The sequence below is a fragment of the Chiloscyllium plagiosum genome, chromosome 5 (genome assembly GCF_004010195.1).
Source record: "Chiloscyllium plagiosum isolate BGI_BamShark_2017 chromosome 5, ASM401019v2, whole genome shotgun sequence".
In the NCBI taxonomy this organism is placed as follows: domain Eukaryota; kingdom Metazoa; phylum Chordata; class Chondrichthyes; order Orectolobiformes; family Hemiscylliidae; genus Chiloscyllium; species Chiloscyllium plagiosum.
The window spans coordinates 84,459,723-84,486,329 of NC_057714.1; the positions used below are offsets into that span (position 1 = coordinate 84,459,723).

The 26,607-nt window shown below is 38.6% G+C and overlaps 1 protein-coding gene across 4 annotated transcripts in view; it reads left to right on the plus strand.

The window, feature by feature from the left end:
- Positions 1-14,828: 14,828 nt before the first annotated feature.
- The window catches only part of waca (WW domain containing adaptor with coiled-coil a), a 140,631-nt gene continuing 128,852 nt past the window's right edge, over positions 14,829-26,607 (plus strand). For 2 of the 4 annotated variants that reach the window (XM_043690496.1, XM_043690498.1), the window contains exons 1-7: positions 14,829-15,047; positions 15,329-15,362; positions 16,087-16,276; positions 19,661-19,767; positions 22,740-22,855; positions 22,936-23,051; positions 24,099-24,407. In XM_043690496.1, coding sequence (XP_043546431.1) covers positions 15,007-15,047; positions 15,329-15,362; positions 16,087-16,276; positions 19,661-19,767; positions 22,740-22,855; positions 22,936-23,051; positions 24,099-24,407 — 913 coding nt within the window. In that variant the 5' untranslated portion in view covers positions 14,829-15,006. The remainder of the gene's footprint in view (positions 15,048-15,328; positions 15,363-16,086; positions 16,277-19,660; positions 19,768-22,739; positions 22,856-22,935; positions 23,052-24,098; positions 24,408-26,607) is intronic. The other 2 variants (XM_043690499.1, XM_043690500.1) reach the window with 1 other exon arrangement.

The following is a 26,607-nucleotide window of genomic DNA, read 5'->3' on the forward strand; positions in this document are numbered from 1 at the left end:
GTGCATGGAATGAGCTGCCACAGGAAGTGGTGGAAGCTGGTACAATTATAACATTTATAAGGCATCTGGATGGAATATGAATAGGAAAGGTTTAGAGGGATATGGGCCAAATGCTGGCTAATGGGACGAGATTAGGTTGGGATATCTGGTTAGCCTGGACAAGTTGGACCGAAGGGTCTGCTTCCATGCTGTACATCTCTATGACTCTCAAAGAAGGGCTGTTCCAAAATTTTTACACATAGCAAATGGCTGTTAAATGGATTCCTGCGTGTTGGTTCCAGATGTGGTCTCACCCACAACTCTGTGGCTTCTGTCTTAAAGAGTCATTGAGAACAAAAGTTGAAAACAATTCCAACCTAGTCATAAGCTGCTTTGTGATTATTCCACACGACAAGTACGACAAATAATGTCTAAATTGTGAACCAACTGCCCCTCTGGCTGCACTCCCAACCTTGTGATGGTTGTTCCAGTTTTAACAATTCAATCAATTAGTGTAAATTATGCCCAGGATACTAAAGCCCAATTGAATTTGAATTTATTGTGTTGACAGCATTAGACCAATGAGAGGGATTGATGGTGTGAGGTATAAAACCAGGGCATTTTGAAAACTGGTCAACTGCCATCAAGCCACAGAACAACTACTGTAGAGCAGGAGAGCTAACTGCTCATCTCACATCTTGCTCTCAAAGAAATTTCAGAAAGCACAATCAAAAGGTACTTTGACCTTTAAGTGCAGTGAAAAGAAAGAAGACGACAGGGGAGAAAACAGCAGAATTGGGAAGAAAAGCTGAAGGAAAAGGAGAAGACCATCTGTATGGATTTTGAGAAATTAAGTTAATATAATGCTTAATAATTGTTATTGAAGCAACATTTTTACAGATTTGGAGTCAGATAGTAACTAGTTAAGAAAAGGGGGCTTGGATTTGTTAATAGTTTTGTTTAGTGTTCACTATTACAATTAGAAAAAAAGGTTTTCTTTTAATATTGGAAATTAAGGGTTCTCTTTCACCCACTCAGACTTAACAGATTATGAAGTGAGGTGAGCTTTTCTGGGTGTTTGGGTTTAATTACCAGAGGGATTCGACCTCTGCATTGTAAAACTCCCCTTTAGAATTTTATAAATCTCAAACAAATCCCCCCCCCATACTTCTGAATTCTATCGACTACAAAGTCAATGTTTTCAACTGCTCCTCACACAATAGCCCTTTCATTTTGGGAAACAACCTGGTTTGCTTCCAGTGCCACCACATCCTTCCTCAAGTAAGAATACGAAACTGGACATGATATTCCAGATGTGGTCTCACCCACAACGCTGTGGCTTTTGTCTTAAAGAGTAATTGAGATCAAAAGTTGAGAACAATTCCAACCGAGTCAAGTTTTGTGATTATTCCACACGACAAGCACGACAAATAATGCCATTCCCAACCTTGTGATGGTTGTTCCAGTATTTGCCAGAAAATCATAATTTTCATTGGGCAACTGAATTGGGCACCAAGCTGGCAAGGCTTCATGGTCAAATTTCTGCAAGGGTGGCAGTCACTCTAAAAATACTGGTATCAGTATTGTTGCTCTTCTCAATATTGCTGACAGATATTGATGAAAGGATTGTTCTAACATTACATAAACGATTTACAGTTGGGGACCAAGTATAGCGTGTCGAAGTTTGCAAATAACAAAGATAAATGGTCGAGCAAAAGTATGTACAATACATTGAAAGTTTGCAGAGGAAGATAAATAGGTTAAGTGACTGGCAGTGGTCTGGCAGATGGAGTATAATCTTAGTAAATGTAAGATCATCCAGTTTGAATAACAGGAAAATAAATTATAGTTTAAATAATGAAAAACTACACCATTCGGCTATGCAAAGACATCTGGGTATCCTTGTGCAAGAATCACAAAAAGTTGGTTTGCAGTTGCAGTAGGCAAATGAAATATTGTCCTTCATTGTTAGAAGGATGGAATTTAAAAACAAGGAGGTTATGCCACAGCTGTCTCGGGTGCTGATGAAACTACACCTGAAATACTATGTACAGTTCTGGTCTCCTTATTTGAGAAAGGATGTACTGGCACTAGAGAGGGTGCAGAGGAGGTTCACGAGGTTGATTCTGGAGTTCAGAGGGTTTACTACAAAGCAGCATGCTGCAGTTTTTCACCATTTAAATAACAATCCATTTTCCTATTAACCCTACCAAAATGGATGATCTCACATTTACCAACATTATACTGTCTATATTATGAGGAGATATTGAGTTGACTGGGATGATACATTTTGTAATTTAGAAGAACGGTGGGGTGGGAAATCTTACAGAATCATATAAAGATTTGTATCTCAGATTATTAATGAAGTTGATGACTTGCTTGCTGAGCTGATACTTTTGTTCTGACATTTCTTCACCATGCTAGACAATAATCATCAGTGCACCCCCGGTGAAGCATTGGTGTTCTGTCCTGCTTGCTAGGTGTCTGGTTCTGCTGAGGTTGGTGGTGTCATTTCCTGCTTTGTTGTTGGTTTTGTTTCTTAAAGGTTGATGTATAGGGTCCAACTCGACAAGTTTGTTAATAGAGTTCCAGGTGGAGTGCCAGGCTTCCAGGAATTTCCATACATCTCTCCATTTGGCTTGTCCTAGGATATATATTTTGTCCCAGTCCAATTGGGGTTTTCATTGTCTGTGTCAAGTGACACATGGCATAGCTCGTCATTTTCTGAGACATGACCATCAGACTACTCTGACCCTTAAGTATCCTGGTAGCCCACAAATCTATCACATTATGACAACTAACAAGTATAAAAGGATCCTATACCCACAACCAACAGGACCAACGTAATATACAAAATACTGTGTAAAGACTGTCAAAAACATTACAGAGAACACACAGGAGGGAAATTAGCTACCAGGGTCCATGAACACCAACTAGCCACCAAGAGACATGACCAGCTATCACTTCATACAGACAATGACGGACACCAATTCGACTGGGACAACGTATCCATCCTAGGACAAGCCCAACAGAGAAATGCACAGAAATGTTTGGAAGTCTGGCACTCAACCTGGATTGAACCCCATATACCAACCACTAAGAAACAGAACCAACAAGTAGAAATGACACAGTCAACCCAGCAGAGTCAGGCACAGAACCAGTAAGTGGGACAGAACACCAACACTTCACCAGAGACGCAGTGATGTGACCTAGCATGGTGACGAAGTGTCTGTGAACAAACATACCAGCTCAGCCAGCAAGTCAACAAACAGAATCATATAAAATTTTGAAGGGTATAGTTAAGATAGAAGCATGGAGGTTGCTTTCATTTGTGGGTGAAACTGGAATTCGGGAGGAAATAGTCTAAAACAGGACGACTTAGTTGAATACTTTTAAAGCATTTTTGAACAGTAAAAGAGTTATAGGATTTGGTGAGTGGGACGAAATCCACAAAAAGATCAGCCATGATCTTATTAAATCGCAGAGCAAGCTAGACAGTCCAGATGGCCCACTCCTGCTCCTATTTATGTTCTTCTGAGCTATTCACAAGCTTGCATATCACAAACTTATATGTGGGTGTAGGGACATTAGATTTACTTTACAAAATTATTTCAAGTGATTACTTTTGAATCTTGGTCTGACATGTGTTGTATATTAGATAAATCTTGCATGATATACTTGGGCAGAAGCAAGTCAAAGCATAAGTCTAATCTTGCTTGATTTCCACCACGGATGGAGTGAAGAAAGTGTACAAAAGTTGCCAGAATAGGATAAACTTGATGGATTACTCATATTATCATGTATTGGGGATTTGAGTACACAGATTGAACCTTTGGAGGGTCAAATACAATGGACTTGGATGAAACAGCAAGTGAATGAGTGGAGAGTGATACAGATGAAACAAATATACATTCATGTTGGACTGGAACTTTGTGACAGATTACTTTCAATTATGGTCACTTCCAGTTGCAGGCTGTATTCCATACACTGTAGTTCTTTCTTCCCTCTATGCAAGGTGAACTGGTCCCTTCATGCCCCAACACAACAATATGGCAATCCCACTGGTATATCTAAATAAATGTCCAAGATGCGTAGAATGTTTTAAAAATTGTTCTTTTACACTTGCAATACCGATGCATCCTAAATTGGTAACTTTTTGGAGAACATGCTCTTGGTATAAAGTCTTGGACTTTAGGAAAGTCTTTTTCTTAAATCAAATTTCTTGTTGTGGTTCTGTTCGCCGAGCTGGAAGTTTTTGTTGCAAACGTTTCGTCCCCTGGCTCGGCGACATCATCAGTGCTTGGGAGCCTCCTGCGAAGCGCTTCTTTGATGTTTCCTCCGGTGTTTGTCGTGGTCTGTCCCTGCCGCTTCCGGTTGTCAGTTTCAGCTGTCCGCTGTCGTGGTTGGTATATTGGGTCCAGGTCGATGTGTTTGTTGATGGAGTTTGTGGATGAATGCCATGCCTCTAGGAATTCCCTGGCTGTTCTCTGTCTGGCTTGCCCTATGATAGTAGTGTTGTCCCAGTCGAATTCATGTTGCTTGTTGTCTGCGTGTGTGGATACTAAGGAGAGCTGATCGTGTCGTTTCGTGGCTAGTTGATGTTCATGTATGCGGATTGTTAGCTGTCAAATTTCTTCTTCACTAACATTTGAGTCATCGGCTGCTGGTTCATTCAAAAAAAAAATCCCAATCCTCTCAAACATGGGTTTCTGCTCCTTGGTAAGCCTTAGTTTTGGTAGGATACTCTCCTTGACCACCTCGTCAACTATTCATCATTCTCATCAAGTCCTTCTTTTTGACACAAATACATTTGTTTGCATGTTATGAAATATCTGCTTAAATGTCGGTGTTCATGCACTTATCTTCCACTTAATCTATTTTCCAAAATCACTTTAGACAATTCTTCCTTCATACTTCTGTAATTGCCCTTATTTAACTTGGGAACACTGGTATGTTACTCTCTCTCTGTCAAACAGGAGTTTGAAATTCCATGTTGTGATTGTTATCCTCTAAAGGATCCTTAACTATAAGATATCTTATTACATGTTACCAGGTCATCAATAGCCTGTTCCATGTTAAACTCGCCCATCCAATTTGTCAAGTCAATATGAAGATTATTACCACCCATGGAAACTGTCGTGCCCGTCTTACACACCATTTCCTGATACATACTTGATCCTATGGCAATAGTTTTTAGGGGGGGGAAATCGACAGCTGACCCCTGTGTCTTCTTCCATTGTTATTCCTTATTTACACCCCAATTTAATTCCACATCACAACTGATTGCATGTAGATCACTATTCGCTACCGCATTAATGATTTTCTTTATTAACAAAGCTATCCAACCTCTTTCTATCGTTTCTGCCTGTTCTTGAAGAATGAAGGTCAGAGTCTAACTGTATCCCAATCTTGAGTCAGACTGGTTCTATTTCCCAAGTAGAATTTACAAAACATTCCATGAATTGATTACCCGCAAATTGTGCATTTTTTGAGCAAAATAAAATGTCTCTGCAAATACAATTTTGCAAATACAGATTCACCCCACAGACATGTGTGTGCGTGCACAACAGACGGAGTATGTCAGTGCATGAGAGAACGTGTTTGCATGTGTGAAAGCTTGGTAAAGCATACGTGTATAAGCCTGTGAGAGGGCATGTGCGTAGGTGTCAAGGTAGGGGTGTATGTGTGTGTGTGCATATGAGAGACGGTCTGCGTGACTGAGTAAGTACGTTTGAAAGAGTGTGTGTTAGACAGTGAGAGTGAGATTGTAAAAAGTTCTGGGATTTACATATTAATGAACCGAAACCTACAATCCATTCTAAATGATGAAAGACTGAACAATCCAGGTTTGTTCAATATATCATTTCAGTTGCATGATACTGTAATCTTTTACTATAAATTCTGTCTTATGACCTTATACTGCACAGCTATCTGAAGGAGCAGCACTGTGAAAGCTAGTGCTTCCAAATAAACCTGTTGGACTATAATCTGGTGTTGTGTGATTTTTAATTTTGTCCACCCCAGTCCAACACTGGCTCCTCTACATGATGGCTTCCAGACCGGAGAAAATTGAGTTCCTGATCTTCATCATTCTTCAACCAATTACTATTAAATTATATTAACATATTTCTAAGTGTGCCATCAACCCATTCATCTTGTTATAAAAACAAGATGCATTCAGATGGAGCCTTAAGCTTTGAATTTTTATCATTATGACTTGCACTGGTTCCAATTTCTGCTGCACATTTTTGACTCTTAGTCACTTTAACCAGCATTTGCTTCTTCACGACCCACACTTCTTCATTTTATTTTTAAACTTGCCCCAATTGAACTCTTGCCACAACTCATTAAAGATCAATCTCAAACCCTCGTTCTACAATTCATTAGGACAACACTCCTAATATGGGTTCAAATGAAGTCCATTCCAGTGCAATAGCTCTCTTTCCCAGCTCTAGTGCCAATGCCCCATGAATTGGAACCCAGTTTTTCCACAATAATCTATAACCCATGAATTTACCTCTTTAATCTGTTTTGCTTTAAACGAATGTGCACAAGGCTCAGGTCATAATCCTGAAATTAGAACAATTGGTTATTTTGTGGAGTGAGTGGATAGATTGTAACGGAGGCCAGACAGAAAAACAAAAGATGTTTAGACAACAGTTCCTGTCAGAACCTGGGTAGCTTTCAGCATAGCTATTCCATTTTTACCCATTTATTGTCCCCATGATGGGGAGGCAATGGTATTATGGCAAAACTATTAAGCCAAAATCTCAGCAAATGATCTGGGGACTCTGGTTCAAATGACCTTTTGATGGTGGAATTTGAATAAAAAGAACGTGGAATTACGAATTGACTGATGACCATGAAACTGTTGTCGATTTTCAGGAAAACTCACCTGATTCATTCATGTCCTTCAGGGAAGAAAGTCTGCCATCCTTACCGTGGCTGGTCAACATGTGACACCAGACCCACAACAATATAGTTGACTCTTCACCGCCCCCGAACAATTAGGGATGGGCAATGAAAGTTGGCCTAGCCAGTGACACCCTCATCTCACAAATGAATGAAAAAAAAGACACCTATAACTTTTTCTCCCCCACCTCAACACTCCCTTTGTCTATCGTTCTTTTCCCCTTCTCTCTCGGCTCTGTTTCCACCTATCTGCTCATTCCTTTCATCCATTCCATCATCAGCATAAACACCACTTTTTCCGAGCTATCAGTTCTGAAGTTTCACTGGAGTTGAATTTCTCCAGCAATTCCATTTTTGTTTCATTTCTTCAGCATCCACTGTTTTGTTCTTGGAGATGAGGAACCTATCCTTGAGAATAATGTAAATTATCAGTCACTGGTTTCAGTTAAGTTTCCGGCCTGCCTGCACCAGGATGAAGCCATTTTAACCACTCTATTCTCATTTTTTCTCGCATGTGAAAGTAAAACACGACTGGAATTTTTAACTCAACAAATTTGGCAGCATCTGTGGAGCAAGAAACAGACTCTGAGTCAATATTTCAAGTCAAATATGACTTTTCATAAATTGCCTAGTTTCTTCAGCATTTTGTGTTGTTTCAGATTTCCAAGATCTGCAGTATTTTGCCAGTTTTCTTCCAGGTTTTTCACCTTAAAATACTGTTCACCTCTCCAAAGGGATTTCATTTTCATCTTTCAGTATATTCACTTGCTTTGTTTTGTAATTTCCTCCTATTATTTGAAGTGTTTTCCATAACATGTTTTCACAGCACATCTCCTTCCTCAGCAACTGTTTCCAGCTCTGCCCTCCCCTGAAGATTCCAGTTGAAGTTCCATCCTTCGTGTTTCAAACCCAATCAAAATTACCAAGTCACACCTATTTTTACTAAATATTGTACAATATATTAAATATCTGCCACTTCATCTCTGACTTGTTCATTCAGGTAATTAGCCAGTTCACTCACCAGCTTGTCTTCATTTAAAATTTATAACTAATCTTAGATCCACTCCATTCCTGGTTAAACTGAATGCGAAATTCAATCATTCTGTAATCACTGCTACCTTTGGATGCTTTCATTATGACGTTGTTAATTCATCCAGCCTCATCACGTGTTAACAGATTTAGTCAGGCCTGCTGTCTGGTTGATTAGAGTATGTGCTGCTCTAAGTAACTGTTCCAAAAACACTTAGAGCTCATCATTCAGGCTATCTTTGCCAATCTGATCCATCCAACCTACACGTAGATAAAAATTACCCACGGTTATTGTCATATCTTTCTCACAAGATCCCATTATTTCTTCCTGTAGATGCTATCCAAGAGCAGTTTTTTTTGAAGTGTATAAAAGCAATTCCATAAACGATTTCATATGTATGCTCTCATTTCTACTCCAGATTATATGCCATGCTCTCCAAAACGAGGGTCTTCTCACACCTCGATTAATATCATCTTCAATTAAAGTTATACCACCACATCTCCTGGCTTCCTGTTCCTCCTGAGAATCATGCTGTCCTGAATACTGAGGTCCCAGTTTTTGTCATCTTTCGGTAAGGTCTCCGTGAAAAGGTATCAATTATATACGTTTATTTCAGTTTGCACTCTCAATTTATGTTTTGTTATGAATACCACATGCAATAAAAATACAGAAGTTTTAGTTTTGTCTTTTTACTATTTGTAATCTCAGCCTCATCTGCTAATACACACTGTTCCATCCAGTCGCACATTTGAACATTTCCTTTGCCATCTCTAATTATAACATCGTCCCAAATTTGATTCCCCCCCCGCAAACAATGATATGACTTCAAGTCTTATTAAAAGCACTGTTTTTTGAATTATCAGAACATGGGTTGCAGCACATTTCAGGTGAAGACCATCTCAGCAGTACTGCTTCAACTTGCTCCAGTGCTGACGTGATTGGTCCATGATTGAAAACTCATTTTTAAAAATATCCTTTGAACTACACATTTAACCCTTTAACCCTCTAATCTTATTTACTCTTCACCAATTTGCTTGCAGTTTAGGTAGTAATCAAGAGATTATCTTTGAGGATTTGTTCATACTCCCTTTGACCAGTGTCTTTGCTAGTTCTGCCTATTTTGTTTGTAACAACCTGGCCTATTACAGGATCCTCCTCCTCCCACTCCAAATTCCTTTCCAAATCAAGGCATGTTCTAACCTGCTGTAAAGAACTGTGTCCATTCCCTAAATATACTATCCCTTACTCATTACTCAATATTTAAATGGATGGGGATGCTCTTTTAAGTACAGAATCTCTTCCTCTTGTTGACTCATATTCTCTTAACTGCTCACCATGATCTCTCACTCACGTCCACTTATGGGTTTTGAATTGCTCCTCAGGTCTTTCCCCTTCACTGACTCATCTCTTGACCACTCGCATGGTCCTGGAAAAGCACAGCAGGTCAGGCTGCATCTGAGCAGGAGAGTTGCGGGCATAAGCCCTTCATCAGGAATGCCCTGTATCTTTGACTCTGATCTCCAGCATCTGCAGTCCTCACTTTGTCCCACTTATTGGTCCTCACTCTAATTCTCAGACTTGTTGGGTTTCATCATCATGAGCTCATTACCACTTGTTCAGTCTCTCCTTCAGGCTCTTAATTCCTCCATGATAAATTTCTATTTCAAGAGACCAACATTCACGAGTTATTCTCTTCCTTCTGTTTTATAATAGCTCACACAATCCATTTGGAATTTCTCTTTCAACTTGCCAACATACACATGAAATCTTCTTTTATCAGAATCATCCCAGATATGGGGCCAATTCAAACCACCTTTTCTCAGTACTAAACCAATCTCTCTCTATTCTCATTTCAAAACAGCCAATGTAAGCATGGTCAAATCTATTGACAATTTTGCTATCAGTTCAACTCTGTCTATCTACCTTACTATGCCCCCTCAAAATCCAAGCTGCACTCTCATCAACTCCAATTCTACTTCACTTGAAGTCTTCCCCTCAGCCAACAGCAACTTGAAAGCCTAACTTAATCACTCACCTTCTGCCTGTCAGTCCACAGTTTACCAACACAACTGATCGGACTCTCCTACAATTCACCTTAAAAGCTGACATTGTTCCCCTTTAAATAATCCACAAACACTTTGCAAAAGTCTTCTACAATTTTCTGTTCAAATTCCTTCAGTATTGGAAATTAAGAATCAATGTTTCCAGCAACATCATGGACAATTCTAGGAATCTAAGTAGTAAGAACAAGAGTAGGCCATTCAGCTACTTATGCCTGTTCTGCCAATCTATGAGATGATGGCTGAAACTGTGCTCCTTCTACGTTCCTCTCAATAGGGGAACATCACTTCAGCACCTCAAATGCTAATTCTGTCAAGCCTACTCAGAAACGTACATGTTTCAATAAGATCACCCTTCATTGTCCTAAACTTCAATGAGTATAGATCCAACCTTCATTCATTACAGAACTGATGTAAGCAAGGGCAAAGATAGTACTGCATCACAGTGCAACTCAAGACAGAATGTGGGTTTGGGAATTTGGAAGAGGAGGGAGTTTTAAAAGATTACTCTTTCTCAAATGAAGCATACTTTACAATTCACATTTAATTTTCCAATGTGTATCTACATTTACCATTAATATTTGCAGGTGATGGGAACTGAAGTAAAGAGAGTGCTGGAGAGACTCCAAGACTGGCAGCATCTGTGAAGAGAGAAACAGAGTTCTTCTTCAGAACTAGAAGAGCTCTCATACTGGAGTTGAACTAGCAGAGGTACCATACTCAAGTCAAAAATGTTACCTGTTTCTCTCTTCACATACATACGTAACTCCAATATTGGTTTTATTATTATTAGAAGCAGCAACAGTGAATTAATTAAAACCTGTTTCTTGAGCAGTAGTACTGACTCATCTGTCGATTTTCAGCTAGTATAAATGCTAGGTGGTCTTGCCAAGTGCACAAAGTAAGCAAGCATGAAGATTATGACAATATGTGCCATTTTTCTTCCATCTCTTTCAATGAAAATGAATACTCAGTTCTCCTCTGCAATACACAAATTTGGTATAACCGCACCCTCTTATGGTCTAATTTAATCTGTGTTTACATACCCAGTACATTACATTCAACAACTTTACCCCCTGCCCCTATATATCAAACCACAGTGTGCCTCAAAATTGCACTCTCAACAAAATTCTATTCACCATCGATCTGCTTCCCTCACGATCAGTGTGTCACTACCAAATGATGCTCAATTTCATGATGACCTCCTTGCTGCCTGACAGCAAGTTGAATGTAGCTCTCAAAGCTATAATTATTTTCAAATCAAATTTTAAAGACCTGAAGAACAAAATTACTTGAGAAACTCGCCAGGTCACACTTTTTTTGTGCACTTATTAAAACTTACTTCCTTCACATTCCATCAGAGTAAACCAGATGGCACAGACGACAGACTTGCAACTTATTTTGTGATCAAAATGATTTTGCTCCATCTTCAAGGCAATATTTCTGTTTTACCTACACTACCATTAAAATATTCATTCATGGCTTCATCACTTTATGGTTTATTTCTCCAACAGTCTCACTACTGGCCTTTGAAGGACTATCTTCCATGAATGATGCTTTATTAGTACCTAACTCAGCTGCCCCACATCAAATCACATCATTATCGTTCATTAACCGCTCCTGGGAGACTATCTTGAAATACTATATTAAAATAGCTCCACAGCCTTGGCCCATTCTTCTTGTGCAATAGTCTCTTGTCCTGAAAGACCACAAGATATAGAATTAGGCCATTTGGTTCATCAGGTGTGTGCCACCATTTGATCATGTTACCGTTCTCAGCACCATTCTCCGGCCTTTTCCCAGTAACCCTTGACTCCCTTACTAATCAAGAATCTGCTTATCCCGGTCTTAAATGTACTCAATGACTTGGCTTCCATAGCTTTCTGTAACAATGAATTCCATAAACTCACTACCTTCTGGCTGAAGAAATTCCTCATCTCAGTTCAAGCAGGTTTCTCTTCACTATTATCTTGTGCCCTCAGGTCCTAGCCTCTCCTATGAATGGAAACAGCTTCTGCACATTCAGTTTGTCCAGGCTTTTCAGCATTCTGTCAGTTTCAATGAAATCCCAAGTCTCCTTGGAAACTCCACTGAGTACAGACCCAGGGTCCTCAATCATTCATTATATAACAAGCCCTTCATTCTTGACAGCCTGCTTTGGACCCTCTCCAATGCCAGCAGACTCTTGTTAGAAACGAGGCCCAAAGCTTCTCTCAACATTCCAAATACAGTTTCACCAGTACGTCCCTGCTCTTTTATTCTAGCTCTCTGGAATGCATTTGAGTTCCTAACTGCCAACTGAACCTGCATAATAGTCTTATTTCAGGATTCTTTTAAGGTTAAGTCCCTTCTTGTTTAAGATTTTCAAAGTCTTTCCCCAGTTATAAAATAGCTATTGTCTCTACTTTGTGGGCGGCACGGTGGCACAGTGGTAAGCACTGCTGCCTCACAGCGCCAGAGATCCGGGTTCAATTCCTGCCTCAGGCGACTGACTGTGTGGAGTTTGCACGTTCTCCCTGTGTCTGCGTGGGTTTCCTCCGGGTGCTCCGGTTTCCTCCCACAGTCCAAAGATATGCAGGTCAGGTGAATTGGCTATGCTAAATTGCCAGTAGTGTTAGGTAAGGGGTAAATGTAGGGGTATGGGTGGGTTGCGCTTCGGCGGGGCGGTGTGGACTTGTTGGGCCGAAGGGCCTGTTTCCACACTGTAAATAATCTAAGCTAATCCATCTTTCAGACTCCATTTCATTGGCGCTGGGTTGCTGAAATCCTCTCTAAATCTGGAGCACAATAATTGAAGAAGGTCTCCTGACTCCATTCTTGATAACTTAGATTCAGCACTGTCATCTTTAAATGCTTTCTTAATAATGAACATCTCACATATGTTGTGGTTTAACTGTTGGATGAGTTAAACAGAATACACAAATTTAAATCTCATAACAGCTTGAAGACTAAGGTTAGTGGCAAGAAATAACACTGGTAGTACTAAAAAAAATGAAGCCATCAGGTAGGTGCAAAAATCTAACAGATGCACTAATTTTGTTTAGGGACAAACACTGGATGCTCAGCTGAGCAAGGTATTCAGTTGTATCAAATGCCAGCCAAGTGCAAATCTCAAGGTCAAAATATTTTAAAACCCTGCCTTCAATCACCTCCTTTGTCAGCCACTTCCAGCTTCAAACTCTGATCTAATGAAAAATGCCTTGGGACTGGAGTGACACTAAAGATTTAAATGTCAATTTTGTTTTTGAGGAAGCAATGTGTGAATAGGGACAGACAACTATACATGCGAGTTAAGAAAAAGATGGCATATATGTTGAGTATATCAATATTGAAGGTCATTGATGAAAAGACTTGGGATTTCAACCACCATCACAGAAGTAACCAAAAATGACTGTGAGCACCAATTTAGACTTTCGGATGAAAAGAGTACAGGAAATTTTGAATGGAAAGGTTACCCTAAGTACACATCTAAATACAGCTTATGAAACACATATCACTCTTCTCATAATTGTTTCCTTGACATCTTAGTCTTTTACAATTTAGGTAAAACAAATCATCCTTTCCAAAATATTTTTCTCACTTTAAAAATCAATGAAGTGAGTTTGTTGCAGCCCATTTTCTTCAAGAAAACTCCATTTTAAAAACAAAGCATAAAAAGTTTACCAATTAGTTACCGCGTATATCTCACATTTTACAAGCTGGGTATGTTTTACTTTGGGTTTTTGATAAAAGTTTTAATTTCTAATTGCAGTTTGAAATGAATCAAGGGCAATAGAGAATGAACAGCAAATATTGATTTGTGGGCTACAGTCACATCCCACAAAAGAATTTTAAAAATGTTTTAGCAATGGGTAAAGCAGTGTACAGTTTGCAAACTTGAGAATTGATTTTCAGCTGAATTTCTCTAGACACGAAATAACCTATCTAAATTATGAAATACTTCATTGAGTATTTCATAATTTTAACTTCACTCTTGCTAGTTTACTTCGAGTGGCAAAATTACCAAATCGTATATAAAAACGTTAAACTTTAATACATCCGCGACTGCTTTTCAGCGATACTGAAAATGTTGAAACAATAAGGTAGCGACATCGCAAAGTTTATTAAATACCAATAAGCAAATCAAGAATCTTACATTACTTTTCTTCAATACAACATTACCGAGCCATGCGGTCATGTTTTATTCACTCTCGTAATTCCTCCAATGAAAATATAAAGAGACACGCAGATAATATATTTTGAATCACAGCCCAACAACTAGTAGCTAAACAGTAGATCAATTAAATCAGAAATGCGCATGCATATGTAAAGCCCCAATATAAGTCAGTGACTGGCAGCCATTTACTGTACATTGATCACTCCGCAGGCCCGCGCGGCCATGACTTGCCCTGGCGCAGTCCATCCGTCAGTGTCTCACTAAATCTCAGTATTTACCCTTTCACTTGCGTGTGAGTTTTGATTTTCTTTTTTGCATCGACGAGCTGAGTTTGGCGATAATTCATTTTCGTAAAAAAGAATACAGTAGTTCTTAATACCACTGCTCACCTCAATCTCGTTTTTTAATAAAAAGCCGGAGTGCCACCCACCACGTGACCCAACTCCCAGCATGCCGTTTAAAAATTAACGGAAGAGAAAAATCAGACGCTTAGCAAATTCGGAGGCGGCCTTCGCAATATGATTAAATGTTGTGTTGTTTTGTGCAGCCATCTCTGTTGACATTTGTTTGCCTTTTTGTTTTGTTCGCGTGAGGGCGGCTGTTGGGCGGAAAGAGCCGAAGTGTTTCCGGAAAAGGCCGATCATTGGCGGGAGGGTCGGCGTTCCCGATCGCTGACGCGTTACCCGTATGTAGTATGGGCCTCGTCCTCTTCAGTGTTGGTTTGTGTGTGTGAGATGGATCCCGAGAGTTGGTAGTATCTTTACCTGTTAAAAAAAACGAAAAGGGCCAGTTTTTGTGAATATTTTCCCTCCCCTTTAGGAAAAAAATTATAATTTACCTTTTGATCCACTCCACATACAACAGCATTGATGGTAATGTATGCAAGGAAACAACCGAGACTCAATGATGGGTAAAATGTTTAGGTTTTTTTTCTTGTTATTCTTTAAATTTCCTTTTTCCCCTTTTTCGAATTCCTCTTATCTTTTGACAATCCGCCATTTTTGCTGTAAACCAAAATAAGTAAAAAAAACTTAAGGAAATGAATCCCCCCGCTTTGTGACCATTTTACTCTGAAAGATCTTCTTAAAAATATATACATTTTCTGCCGAGTTTTTATTTCAAAGTTATTAAGAAAAAGACGTTTTAGACCACCGCTGATATGTTCGTTTTCTGAATTTTGTTTCTTTGCAGGTGTCACGACAGGAGGGAATCCCAGCCCTATCAGGTATATTTCTCAGAGTGAATCGAATGCCGTTTACTTTAATGAAGGCTTGTGCGTCTGAAACAGGCCTCACCACTTCACAGCTGGATCTTAAGGAGACCGGGAAATAAAATAAAATTTCATTTTAAAATGTTGTGCGAAATGTCATTTAGTTATGTTTGGACGTATTTTAATGACTTTTAGATTCAATTGGTTTTGGTAGCTGTTCCCTACTTTTGAATATTAACGCATAAAACGCATGTAAATAAATTTTGAACTGTAGGTGGGCCTAGGTTTCCGTGTCCCTACTTTTTTGTTTCTAGGTTTTGGAACACATTTTTAAAGGCATATTTCTGCTGTTAAGATAAGCTAATATACAGATCTCTATTTGAACCCAGTTGTTTCTACAAATAATTTATTAAAGTTAGTAAAATAGTGTGTTAGTGTTTCTAAGCTTAGTTTTAAATTCATTTAATGATGAAGGCCAATATCATATTTTTTTAAGATTGTTGGACATTTGCAATTATTTGCTTCAACCAGTGTTAAACTGATAGGTTAGTGAAAAGTAACAACTATATAGAAATCTTCTCTGAACTGAGGTTAAGGTGTACTTGGATCGACTTTAAATGAAGAATCGAGCTAGGAAGACTATGAAATCTTTGAAAGCTACATTTGCCTACAGTTGCATATCATTTGCTTCTAGTTCATGTTTCATCTAATTAACTGTTTTATGATTATTCTATTTCAGACTCTTAAATACCCATCCAAGAGTCACACGAGCAGCAGTGATCATCGTCATGACAAAACCAGAGAATCAGGAGATCCATCACCACCCTGCAAAATGCTACGACGTTCTAACAGCCCTGAAAATAAACATAGTGATAGTACAGGACATAAGAGTAAAACTGTGCACTCACATCGAGCCAGAGAGCGAGACGGTATGTTACTGTGTAGTTAGCATGCAGAAAGTCTTAGTTTCATTGTATTTTGCTGGCTGTCTTGGAAAATACATCCTGTCAAAAGCATTGACCAATGATCAAGTAAAATTACAAATAACATTTTTAGATCAGATGCTAAACTTGGCATCTTAAATGCGTAATTCAAGTTAGGAAACCCAAATTAGTAGCTGCTTTAGTTTTGTGTGCAGTAGCTACACCATTTTTGTTTGAATATAACAAATGACTGAAAGTTGTGGTGTGGGCCCATGGGATTGTAACTGCAAATGAAAAACTGGATGAATTATAGTGAGACGAGTGAAATGTTGAGAGGTTTTGCTAAACTTGTATTCGGTCTTTACTGGGGCACACTTGTACTGTTGCCTTTTCTTTAAATAAAGGGTATAGAGACAATGGAGATGATGCAAAAACATACTTGAAAGGTTGTTATCAGAACTGTAATAGTAATATATAAAAGTACTGATCAGGCCGAGTCCCATTTCTTTTGACAGGACCATGCCAAGGGGTAATAGAACAGAGTTTTAAAATTATTGAAAGGTTTTGATCGCACAGATGTGGAGGGAATGTTTCTATTGGTGAGAAGAGTGAAACCAGAAACTGTTAATGTGGGATGGTTACTAATGAATGAGGAATGTGAAACGACTTCACCTCCAGAGTGGTGAGAATTTGGAACTTGTTATTCAAATGGGTTCAGGCAAATAACATAAATGCATATTGGAAGGTGATGTGACGAGCATGTGAGACAGTAGGGAATAAAAGATTATGATGACAAAGTTTAGGGAAAGAGGAGACTTCAGTGGAGCACGAACGTGTTTCTGTGTGGTAGATGGTATATTACATTATTTTGTATATTTTTAAAAATGAGTCAAACTAGTGGTGTCAAATTGCATTGAAAAGTCTTCTAACTGGAATGGACAGCTGCAGAATGAGAGCATTAAGAACATTAGTGCACCTTTACCAAAGGTAAATCTTAGCCACTGTTTTACCATTGAAACAGTATCAACATTTTATTAGTACACTAGTATTAACAAGTTCAAATGCAAAGGTTTGGATATTATACAAAGTCATTGAATGGAATGTTTGATTGAACAATTATTGCTAGTCCCAAAATTTTGTGGCATTTTTAAAGTCAAAAGTTGTATTTTTGGACTTTTAATTCTGTAGTACGGTGTATATAATGCGTTTAATCAACAGGTCAGATTTCTAATTGTTCATGTGCAACTAATAAAATCAATCCATAGCTTTGACGGTGAACTAAATTAACAATTAATCCATTTCTTTGGTCACAACCTGAATTTTCCAACAGACTGACATGTTTGGTGAAAGGTGTTGGCCTTTATTCTTTGTTTCACTCATGAGAAAAACAGAGACCCTGATCCTGTACTTGCGTTAGGTTTGCAGATGTTGTAGCGCAAAGAGTTAGTGCAAGATTTGAATCATAAAGTCCCTGCAGTGCAGATACAGCCGTTTGGCCCATCAAGTTTGCACTAACCCTCTGAAGAGCACCCCATTCTCACCCCATAACCACATATTTACCATTGTTAACCGACCCAGCCTGCACACGATGGGACAATTTAGCATAGCCAATCCACCTAGCTTAGACACGTTTTGGACTGTGGGAGGAAACCTCGCACAGGTCACCCAAGGCTGGAATTGAACCCAGGTCTCTGGTGCTGGAAGACAGCAGTGCTAACAACTGTGCTACCATGTGTTACGGTGCTGTTACTATCCCAAATGGAAGCAAATAGTTTCTAGTAGAGTTTTCCTCCTGCAGAAATGCTTACCCTGCTGGAAGAAAATACCATGGTGATTTTAAGGATTCCATTTGTATTATACTCAAAATAAATAGTTTTTTGCAAAGGCAAACAACAAGTGGCTCCAGTATTGAAATGATGCTGGTTGACAGAAGAAGGCCAGTTAACTTGCATCAGGAGCTAAGTATGTTCTCTGAAGTTGTTATCCTTTTAATGACCAATCTTGATTGTATCCATTTTCTAAATGTGGTATGATGTCAATTCCTAGGTGTTGCCATTCTCAGCAAAAAAAAGTTGTGTTAAATAGTCTTATGTTGACAGGCTGCAATAGTTCAGAATGAATAGTGTTTTGAAGTGCAGTGGTTTGGACAAATGTGGCAATTTTTCTTCATGGCTAATGCCCACATGTTGGCAAAAAAACTGAATTAACTGTGAAATAATTAGTTTTACTGATGTGAACATAGAGAGAGCCCAGCTTTTCATGAAGCTTATTCATGTACATGAAAACATTGAAACAGGCAGGTGAGACATGCGTTCAGAGTAGCCTCTGAAAAACACCACTATGTTAGAGTGCAGACAACTAGTGAGTTCAAATCTTTTGATTTGTGCTACAAAAACAAATAGACAAGTTAGGTTAATAACTGAGCAATACCGTGGCACACTTTTGTTCAGAACTGTTATACCAGTTTGCTTTTATTAGAAATCGATATCATGAACACATTCCACTCTGTCAATTATTCCAAGTTTGAGAAATAAGAATATTGTTGAAATCACTCAATTTCTGTATCTCATTGGCTGCCCCTTAGTGTGGTGCAGGTGTCTGAAAATAAATCTTGTGTGCTGTGGACATGCAGTTGACCTTTTTGGAACCGTAAATTTCGGCTCTCATAGCAGTCTTTCTGAGCTCTTGATGGCTGTTCGGAGTTGTCAACAGACTAGCACTAATTTTATGTGCTACAAATGTTCATTCTGTGGTCATAACTTCAAACTTCTCCAGTTTCATTTTATTTATTTATTTATTTTATTTATCCTAAACTTTCTAAATTACCACAATGCCACTATCTTTCACTGTTCAAATATGAAACTCAATTGAGTTGATAAAAATGTCATTTATGATATTCCCTTTCATGTTCCCTTATGTTTTTGACTTATTTGGAGGTTCTCAGCAAAAGGGTGAGCTTTTCCTAATTGCCAATCCTAAATGACGATATTGAGAAACAAAAAATATTACTGTTAGCTGCCTTGAACTTATGGATAAGGAACATTTAGTATGGCAATTCCAGCTGGGCACAAAGGTATTAGTTTAGGGAAAGCGTGTGTTTTGATTTCTATCCTATGAAGCTGGTTAGAAATGTGTATGTGTGGAGATTTTTCAATCTATCCTTGGCATTTGGAAATTTAACAGGAGGATACTTAATGTCCTTACAAGTATACATAAGAAAGGAAATGGTGAATTTTTGAGTGGGTTGCGAGGTGAGAAAATGGGTGAAAGAAGGCACTTAAGCTATTTTTAGAAAAATGTGTGTAGACTGGTAACCTTGTGTGAAACAGTTAGCTCAGGTTAATTTACTATGTTTGTGCCTATGTAATAAATCTACTGTATTTGTTTCAGGGACCAGCTATTCTCCACAGGAGAATTCACATAATAACAGTACCCACCATAGCTCAAATTCACATTCTTCTAATCCTAGTAACAATCCAAGTAAAACTTCAGACGCAGTAAGTATTTCTTTTGTAATTCCTTCATAAAATGTTCCATATTTCATTTAAGGTAATAGGACTTCTATATTTTGGTTTTCTCAAACTCTTAATTAAACAGCTTGGCAACTGGAATATGAATTGGGACAACTGGAAATTTACTTAATTTTAGATCTTTGCAGAGTGATCTAGTTCATGTCTTGAGTCACTAATGTTGAATGCTCTAAATTTCAATGAGAATGCAACTGTTTAAACAAAAACAAAATAAGGAAGAATTTTTCAGCTAATATATTTCAGCTCAAATTAATCATCAACATATTTGTAACTTAATATAGAGCAGTAAGTGTCTAAACATACAGAGCAATTCTTATTTTAAAAAGAAACCGTAGTACAGGGCAACATAATTTTATTATATCTTCATCTGAAACCATGTAAAATGATACATTGGCTGATGTCATAAACTTTGTCTTGAAATTTGTGAGTTCGATCTTTATTGCGTGTAGTGTCTGAGCAATCCACACAGGATGATTTATTTGTAATGACCTTACTTGATAAACCCAAAGAATTTGTTTGTTTTACATTTACATGGTGCAACACTTTGAGCTTACGTTTTGTGGAGAAATAGAATCAGAAGTATCCAGGTGTGGATCATCCAAAAAAAATTAGGGCCAATGGAAATTGCTTGCCTTTCAATCTGCAAAAACAAATCAGTTTCCAGACGAACATAGTTGATACATTTTTATGTCCCAAGAACTGCAACATAACAATGCATATGTTTCTGCTGCTGGACAGCTAATGGACGTGGAGTGTTCCATAAATGTACACTCCACTTTTAATTTGAAAATTATCTGTCTGATCTAATTTCACAGGCGGAATAAAGCAAACTAAATCCTCTTGTGGTAAGGGAAGGACAGCTGTCTTTTAAATATTGAACATTTGTCTTTTTTTAACATGTGGAAGTTTGAGTGTAAATTACAAAGGATCTCTGTTTTCAAGTAGTGTGTCAAAATTGTCAAAATTTATTTTTTTGCCTTCCAAGCTCCATGATTTTGTTTTGTTTTGAAAAACTTGGCATTGTGTGTCATAATATGGATGATTAAATGATTGTTTTATTTTTAATTGATCATTTGGGATGTGGGTATCTCTGGCAAAGCCAGAATTGGTTGCTTGTCCTTGAACTGTGTGGTTTACTTGGCAATTTCAGAGGGCAGTTAAGATTTAGCCACATGAATCTTCAATCATGTGGAGGTCAGAGCCGGTAAGGATGTCAGATTTCCTTCCCTGAATGGCATTTGTGAACGAGGTGGATTTTTATAACATGATCGTTTGACAGTTGCCACTACTGAGGCTTGCTTTCAATTCCTCATTTGATTCCGCAAGTTATCATGGTAGGATTTGAATACATGCCCCACAGCATTACCCCATGTTTCTGGATGACTTGACCACCATGCCACATACTCCCCATTCAAAAATGGAATTGACAATTGGATTATTAGAAATATGTTCTCTTAGGTAATAATTGTAGCAAAGTGCATCAACACATGCATTGTAAGCTCATTGAAACATATGCATGTTATTTCAAGTAGTATCTGCAGAGCCAATTTCTTTGTAAAAATATGTGATGGAAGGTACTTGTTTGCCATTGTGTCAGTGATGTGCTGTTTGTGAATGTAGACTGTTGTGTATGGAGCAGACAAGTCCAGTTGCTTTGAGACCAAAACAGGAAAAGCATATTTTAAAGGTAGTATTTTGTACAGGTGGTTTGCCCACACTTCAATTCAGAGAATTGTATGGTTACAAGAGAGAGGGAGAAAAAAATAATGTATATAAAAGTTCTAACTTTCTTTTGGGTATTTGTAAACAAACATGATATGGAAATGTCTGTTTCTAAAATGCTTGTTAAATATGGTTTTAATTCTCTGATACTGGGTATAATGGGGGTTATTTTCTTCACCTCTTTTACACGACTCTTCTTCCAAAATTACACAAACCCACAACATTGCCTTCAGATATGGCTGTGATATATTGGCAAAAATGTAAATAATACAATAAGTCGCATATTACATAGATGTAATGTGAGCCATGTTTGTGGGAATTGTGATCTTGCCACTGGAAAATTGTCCAAGTGCACACATAGCTGTAGACCACGATTATGGACCCATCACCCACATGGTAATCCGAATTAATCTTGCAATGCACAACAAGATCCCACAAAGTCAAATGGAATGACTAGTTAAGCTGTTTTGAGACGTAATGCAATGTTGAGAGGTTCTTTGAGTGTGCAAATGGCATCTTACACTGCTGCACAAATATAAATTTCATCTGAAGGCTTTTTAACATGCAGCAATCTCTGCATGCTCAACAAAGTATCAATCTTGCTCATGGTTCTAGTTCTGAGATCTCAAATTATAACAGTTGAGTGCCACCAACTAAGGCAAGCAAGTGTAACTTCTGTATGTGACATTTGCTTTACAGTTGGTGCTACTGTTGTTGGGTTTCTGTATATCAATAGTCAGTAATACTAGTAGCTGCTACAAACCTAAAACTGTTTAGCCAATTAAAGATATAATTTCAGTTCTAACCAGAAATGTGGACAGATGTGCTGTGATTCTGGGTGTGGTTATCCTATAATTGGTCTAGGTATTAGGCAATCTACAGTTCCTGTATTATCATGAACTGAACAAATAATGACTCCAGTAATTTCAAAAATCACACAACACCAGGTTATAGTCCCAATAGATTTATTTGGAAGCACGAGCTTTCGGAGCACTGCTCCTTCATCAGGTGGTTGTGGAGTCTCTAAATCAAGTAATTTCAGAATGCTAGATGTTTGTCAGCATTAAATTGAGTAGTGGACTATCTGTGTAAAGTAAGTGGAATAATTGTTTCCAAGCTTTTGAGTTGTTGAGCACTAAATCCAGTCTGAAGCACTTAAAGAAACACAAGTGAAGATAATTTGACTTTTGATTTAATTCTTTCTGTCTTTAATGTAGCCTTTTGAACCAGCTGATGACTGGTCAGAGCACATCAGCTCGTCAGGCAAAAAATACTACTACAACTGCAGGACAGAAGTTTCTCAGTGGGAGAAACCCAAAGAGTGGATTGAAAGGTACATGTTCAGTTTATCAAATATTATGTAAAATAAACAGGTATCCTAAATAGGTCACAAACAATGGTTCTTTTGTGCAGAGAACAGAGGCAAAAAGAAGCAAGTAAAGTTGGGGTTGTTAACAGCTTCCCAAGAGATCGAGATTACAGAAGGGAAACCTTGCAAGCAACTGCTGGCAGTGGGTTTACAAGTGGAAGTAAGTAAGAGCATTTAATCAAGTAATAAACAAATAATATTGCCAGATTTCTCTCTCAGGGTTCACATAATGTGCAGGCTTAGCTGAACTTTGTAGAATTAGAATACAATTTAGTGTTATCAAACTGATGAGCAGTGTCAAACAAATAGTTTATTTGTCGTAGAATATGAAGCAAGTAATTTGCTGATGCTGAGTTATAATACTGGTACATAAATTCTGACAGTCTTCAAGATTCTAAATGGGCTGGAGTTGTACACATACTGAAATAAGGCAATTTTCCTCATTGTAGTTTCATAAAAGTAAATGTAACTGAGTGAATTATTGAAAGATAACACGCATATTCATTTTTTTTAACTCCCTCTGGCTACTGATATCATTTAATCTTCCCTGTAACAAGTCATTTGTGGCCTGAGGGTAAAAATAACCTGCAAGAGTTGCCAGTTTGCCACAGAGCACCTCCTCGGGAACTGATGACCCTGAATCATTTATCACCTGTTTAAAATAAAATTGAACTTGTGCATTATTATGCTAAAATAATTTTGGAATTTAAATAAATGCCCAGGAGTAAACCAGTCTAATTTCTGGGTGTCCAGTTAATTATGTAAGAATGAAATATATTCATAATTTGATTTTCCTCCTATTTCCACACAGCTGTCCAAACCAGGATGTATGTTGAACACTAAAGGTTTATTTCTAATTTATGTACAAGTTGGTTTAATGTGCTGGAAAAACGTGGAGTTTAATAACATCTATTCATGTCAGCCTGATATAAATGATGTTGTTCCAGAGCTAAAATGGCTGCAACCAAAGATCACTTAAGTGAAATTAAATGGATTATGTCACAGTAGTGACACCAGAAGGTACAAGGTCTAATGTATCCTGAGTAGATGTTTTGATTCTAACAACTCTTGCATTTTAAAACATTAATTATGAACAATTGAGGGTACTGTTAATAAATTAGCCAATAGTGCTCTAATAATCATTCTAATTTCAACATTTCCCCCTTTTATTTTTTTTTGCCACATTACCTTTGTGAATCATGAAAAGTGGAAGACAAGCATTCCAGCGGTGCCAGTAGTATGCTCTCCCAGAATATTTTGTCCCAGACAAACAGACACAATGACAGAGACTACCGACTGCCCAGAACAGAGACTCCTGGTGGAGCTGCCCCAGTGCAGCACCCCGTCAAACCAGTGGTTCTCCCAACTTCAAACCCAAGCACTGTTCCTTCTAGTCCTTTTAGTCTACAGCCTGAGCATCAGCCAAAGAAATCCTTTGATGCTAATGGAGCAGCTACTGTACCGAAAGTGCCTACACCCACACCTTCCATCCCCATTCAGAAGACAGAGAAGAAAGGTACGTATGCTGGGGTATATTTGATTTGTTTGAGTTCATGCACGTTTTTAATTCATGAGTGAAACTGAAGCTCATTATTAAACAGTGCTAATGTACTGGTTTGAAAACACTGAACTGAGAGACAACTAAAAGTAATCACATGTCTAAATATCTAGACTAATGTTGGATCTCATTGCAAGAATTGAACCAGTACTGCAATAAATCATTAAAACACTAACTTGGTTTCTGTTCATCAGATTGCAAAATTGGACTAATTTATCAAGGTGCAAGGTTTTTAGGGAAAGTGAATGTGCCTGATTGAAGGCTTCTTTGCTAATGTGCTCTGTTAAAGAAAGTGTGTTCAGCCTTCTGTAGCACATTGGAAAACAAGATCTGAAATCGCTTTATAGTCATTGAAACATTTTTCGAGCGTTGTTTTAATATTGTATTGTTGGAAGATAATCGATAGCATTGGGAAAACTTTTGTTAAACAGCAGTTTATGCATTTTCTTTACTAGTAAATGTTTTAAACACTGTGAAAGAGCTGTGAAGGAGATTGAATGAGCTATCATTGAATTGATTGAACAGTTTTATTTTCAGACCTGTATGTTATTGACCATTGTATATTTTAAAGAGGTTATAAAGTACCTTTACATTTGAATGAGCTTTACTTATCAAGGCTGGGACTCTGGCAACGCACGTGTGCTACCTTTTCCGTTTTAGATCTGTGAAAGAAGATTAGTGTTCTGCAGCACTCAAGCAGAACCTTCCATCCGACTCATGTGAGCTGAGCAGATAGCCTAAACTGATCTAAATGACGCCAAAATTGGAGGTGTAGTGGACAGTGAAGAAGATTACCTCAGATTACAACGGAATCTTGGTCAGACGGGCCAATGGGCTCAGAAGAGACAGATGGAGTTGAATTTAGATGAATGTGAGGTGCTGCATTTTGGGAAAGCAAATCTTTTGTTGTTGAACAAAGAGACCTTGTTGTGAAGGTTCATAGCTCCTTGAAAGTGGAGTCACAGGTAGATAGGATAGAGAAGAAGGCATTTGGTATGCTTTCCTTTATTGGTCAGAGTACAGGAGATGGGAGGTCGTGTTGCGGATGTACAAGACATTGGTTAGGCCATGTTGGAATATTGCGTGCAATTCTGATCTTCCGATCAGAAAGATGTTGTGAAACTTGTAAGGGTTCAGAAAAGATGTACAAGAACATTGCCAGGATTGGAGCATGAGCTATAGGGTGAGGTTGAATAGGCCGGGGCTGTTTTCCCTGGAGCGTCGAAGGCTGAGGGGTGATCTTACAGAGGTTTATAAAATCATGAGGGGCATGGATAGGGTAAATACCCAAGGTCTTTTCCCTTGGGGTCGGGGAGTCCAGAACTAGAGGGGAAAGATATAAAAGAGACACAAGGGGCAATTTTTTCACGCAGATGGTGGTACGTGTATGGAGTGAGCTGCCAGAGGAAGTGGTGGAGGCTGGTATGTTGCAACATTTAAGAGGCATTTGGATGGGTATATAAATAGGAAGGGTTTGGAGGGATATGGGCCAGGTGCTAGCAGGTGGGACTAGATTGGGTTGGGATATCTGGTCGGCATGGATGAGCTGGATCGAAGGGTCTGTTTCCGTGCTGTACATCTCTTTGACTCTGTGATTCTCGTCCTACTTGCCAGCATTTGGCTTATATCCCTCTGAACCCTTCCTGTTCATGTACCCATCCAGATGCCTTTAAATGTTCTAATTGTACCCGCCTCCATGACCACTTCTGGCAGGCTGTTCCATGCACTCGTATCCCTCTGCATGAAAGAATTGTTGCCCAGCTCCCTTTTAAATCTTACCCCTCTCAACGTAAACCTATGCCTCACCCTTAACACTTTCTCCTTTGAATCCTCCCACTTCCTCCAGACCAAAGGGGTAGCCATGGGCACACGTATGGGCCCCAGCTATGCCTGTCTCTTTGTTGGCTGCATAGAGCAGTTGATCTTCCGTAATTACACCGGCACCACTCCCCACCTCTTCCTCCGCTACACTGATGACTGCATTGGCGACACCTCGTGCTCCTGCGAGGAGATTGAGCAATTCATCAACTTCACCAACACATTCCACCCCGACCTTAAATTTACCTGGACCATCTCTGACACCTCCCTCCCCTTCCTGGACCTCTCCATCTCCATTAATGACGACCGACTTGACACTGACATTCTTTACAAACCCACC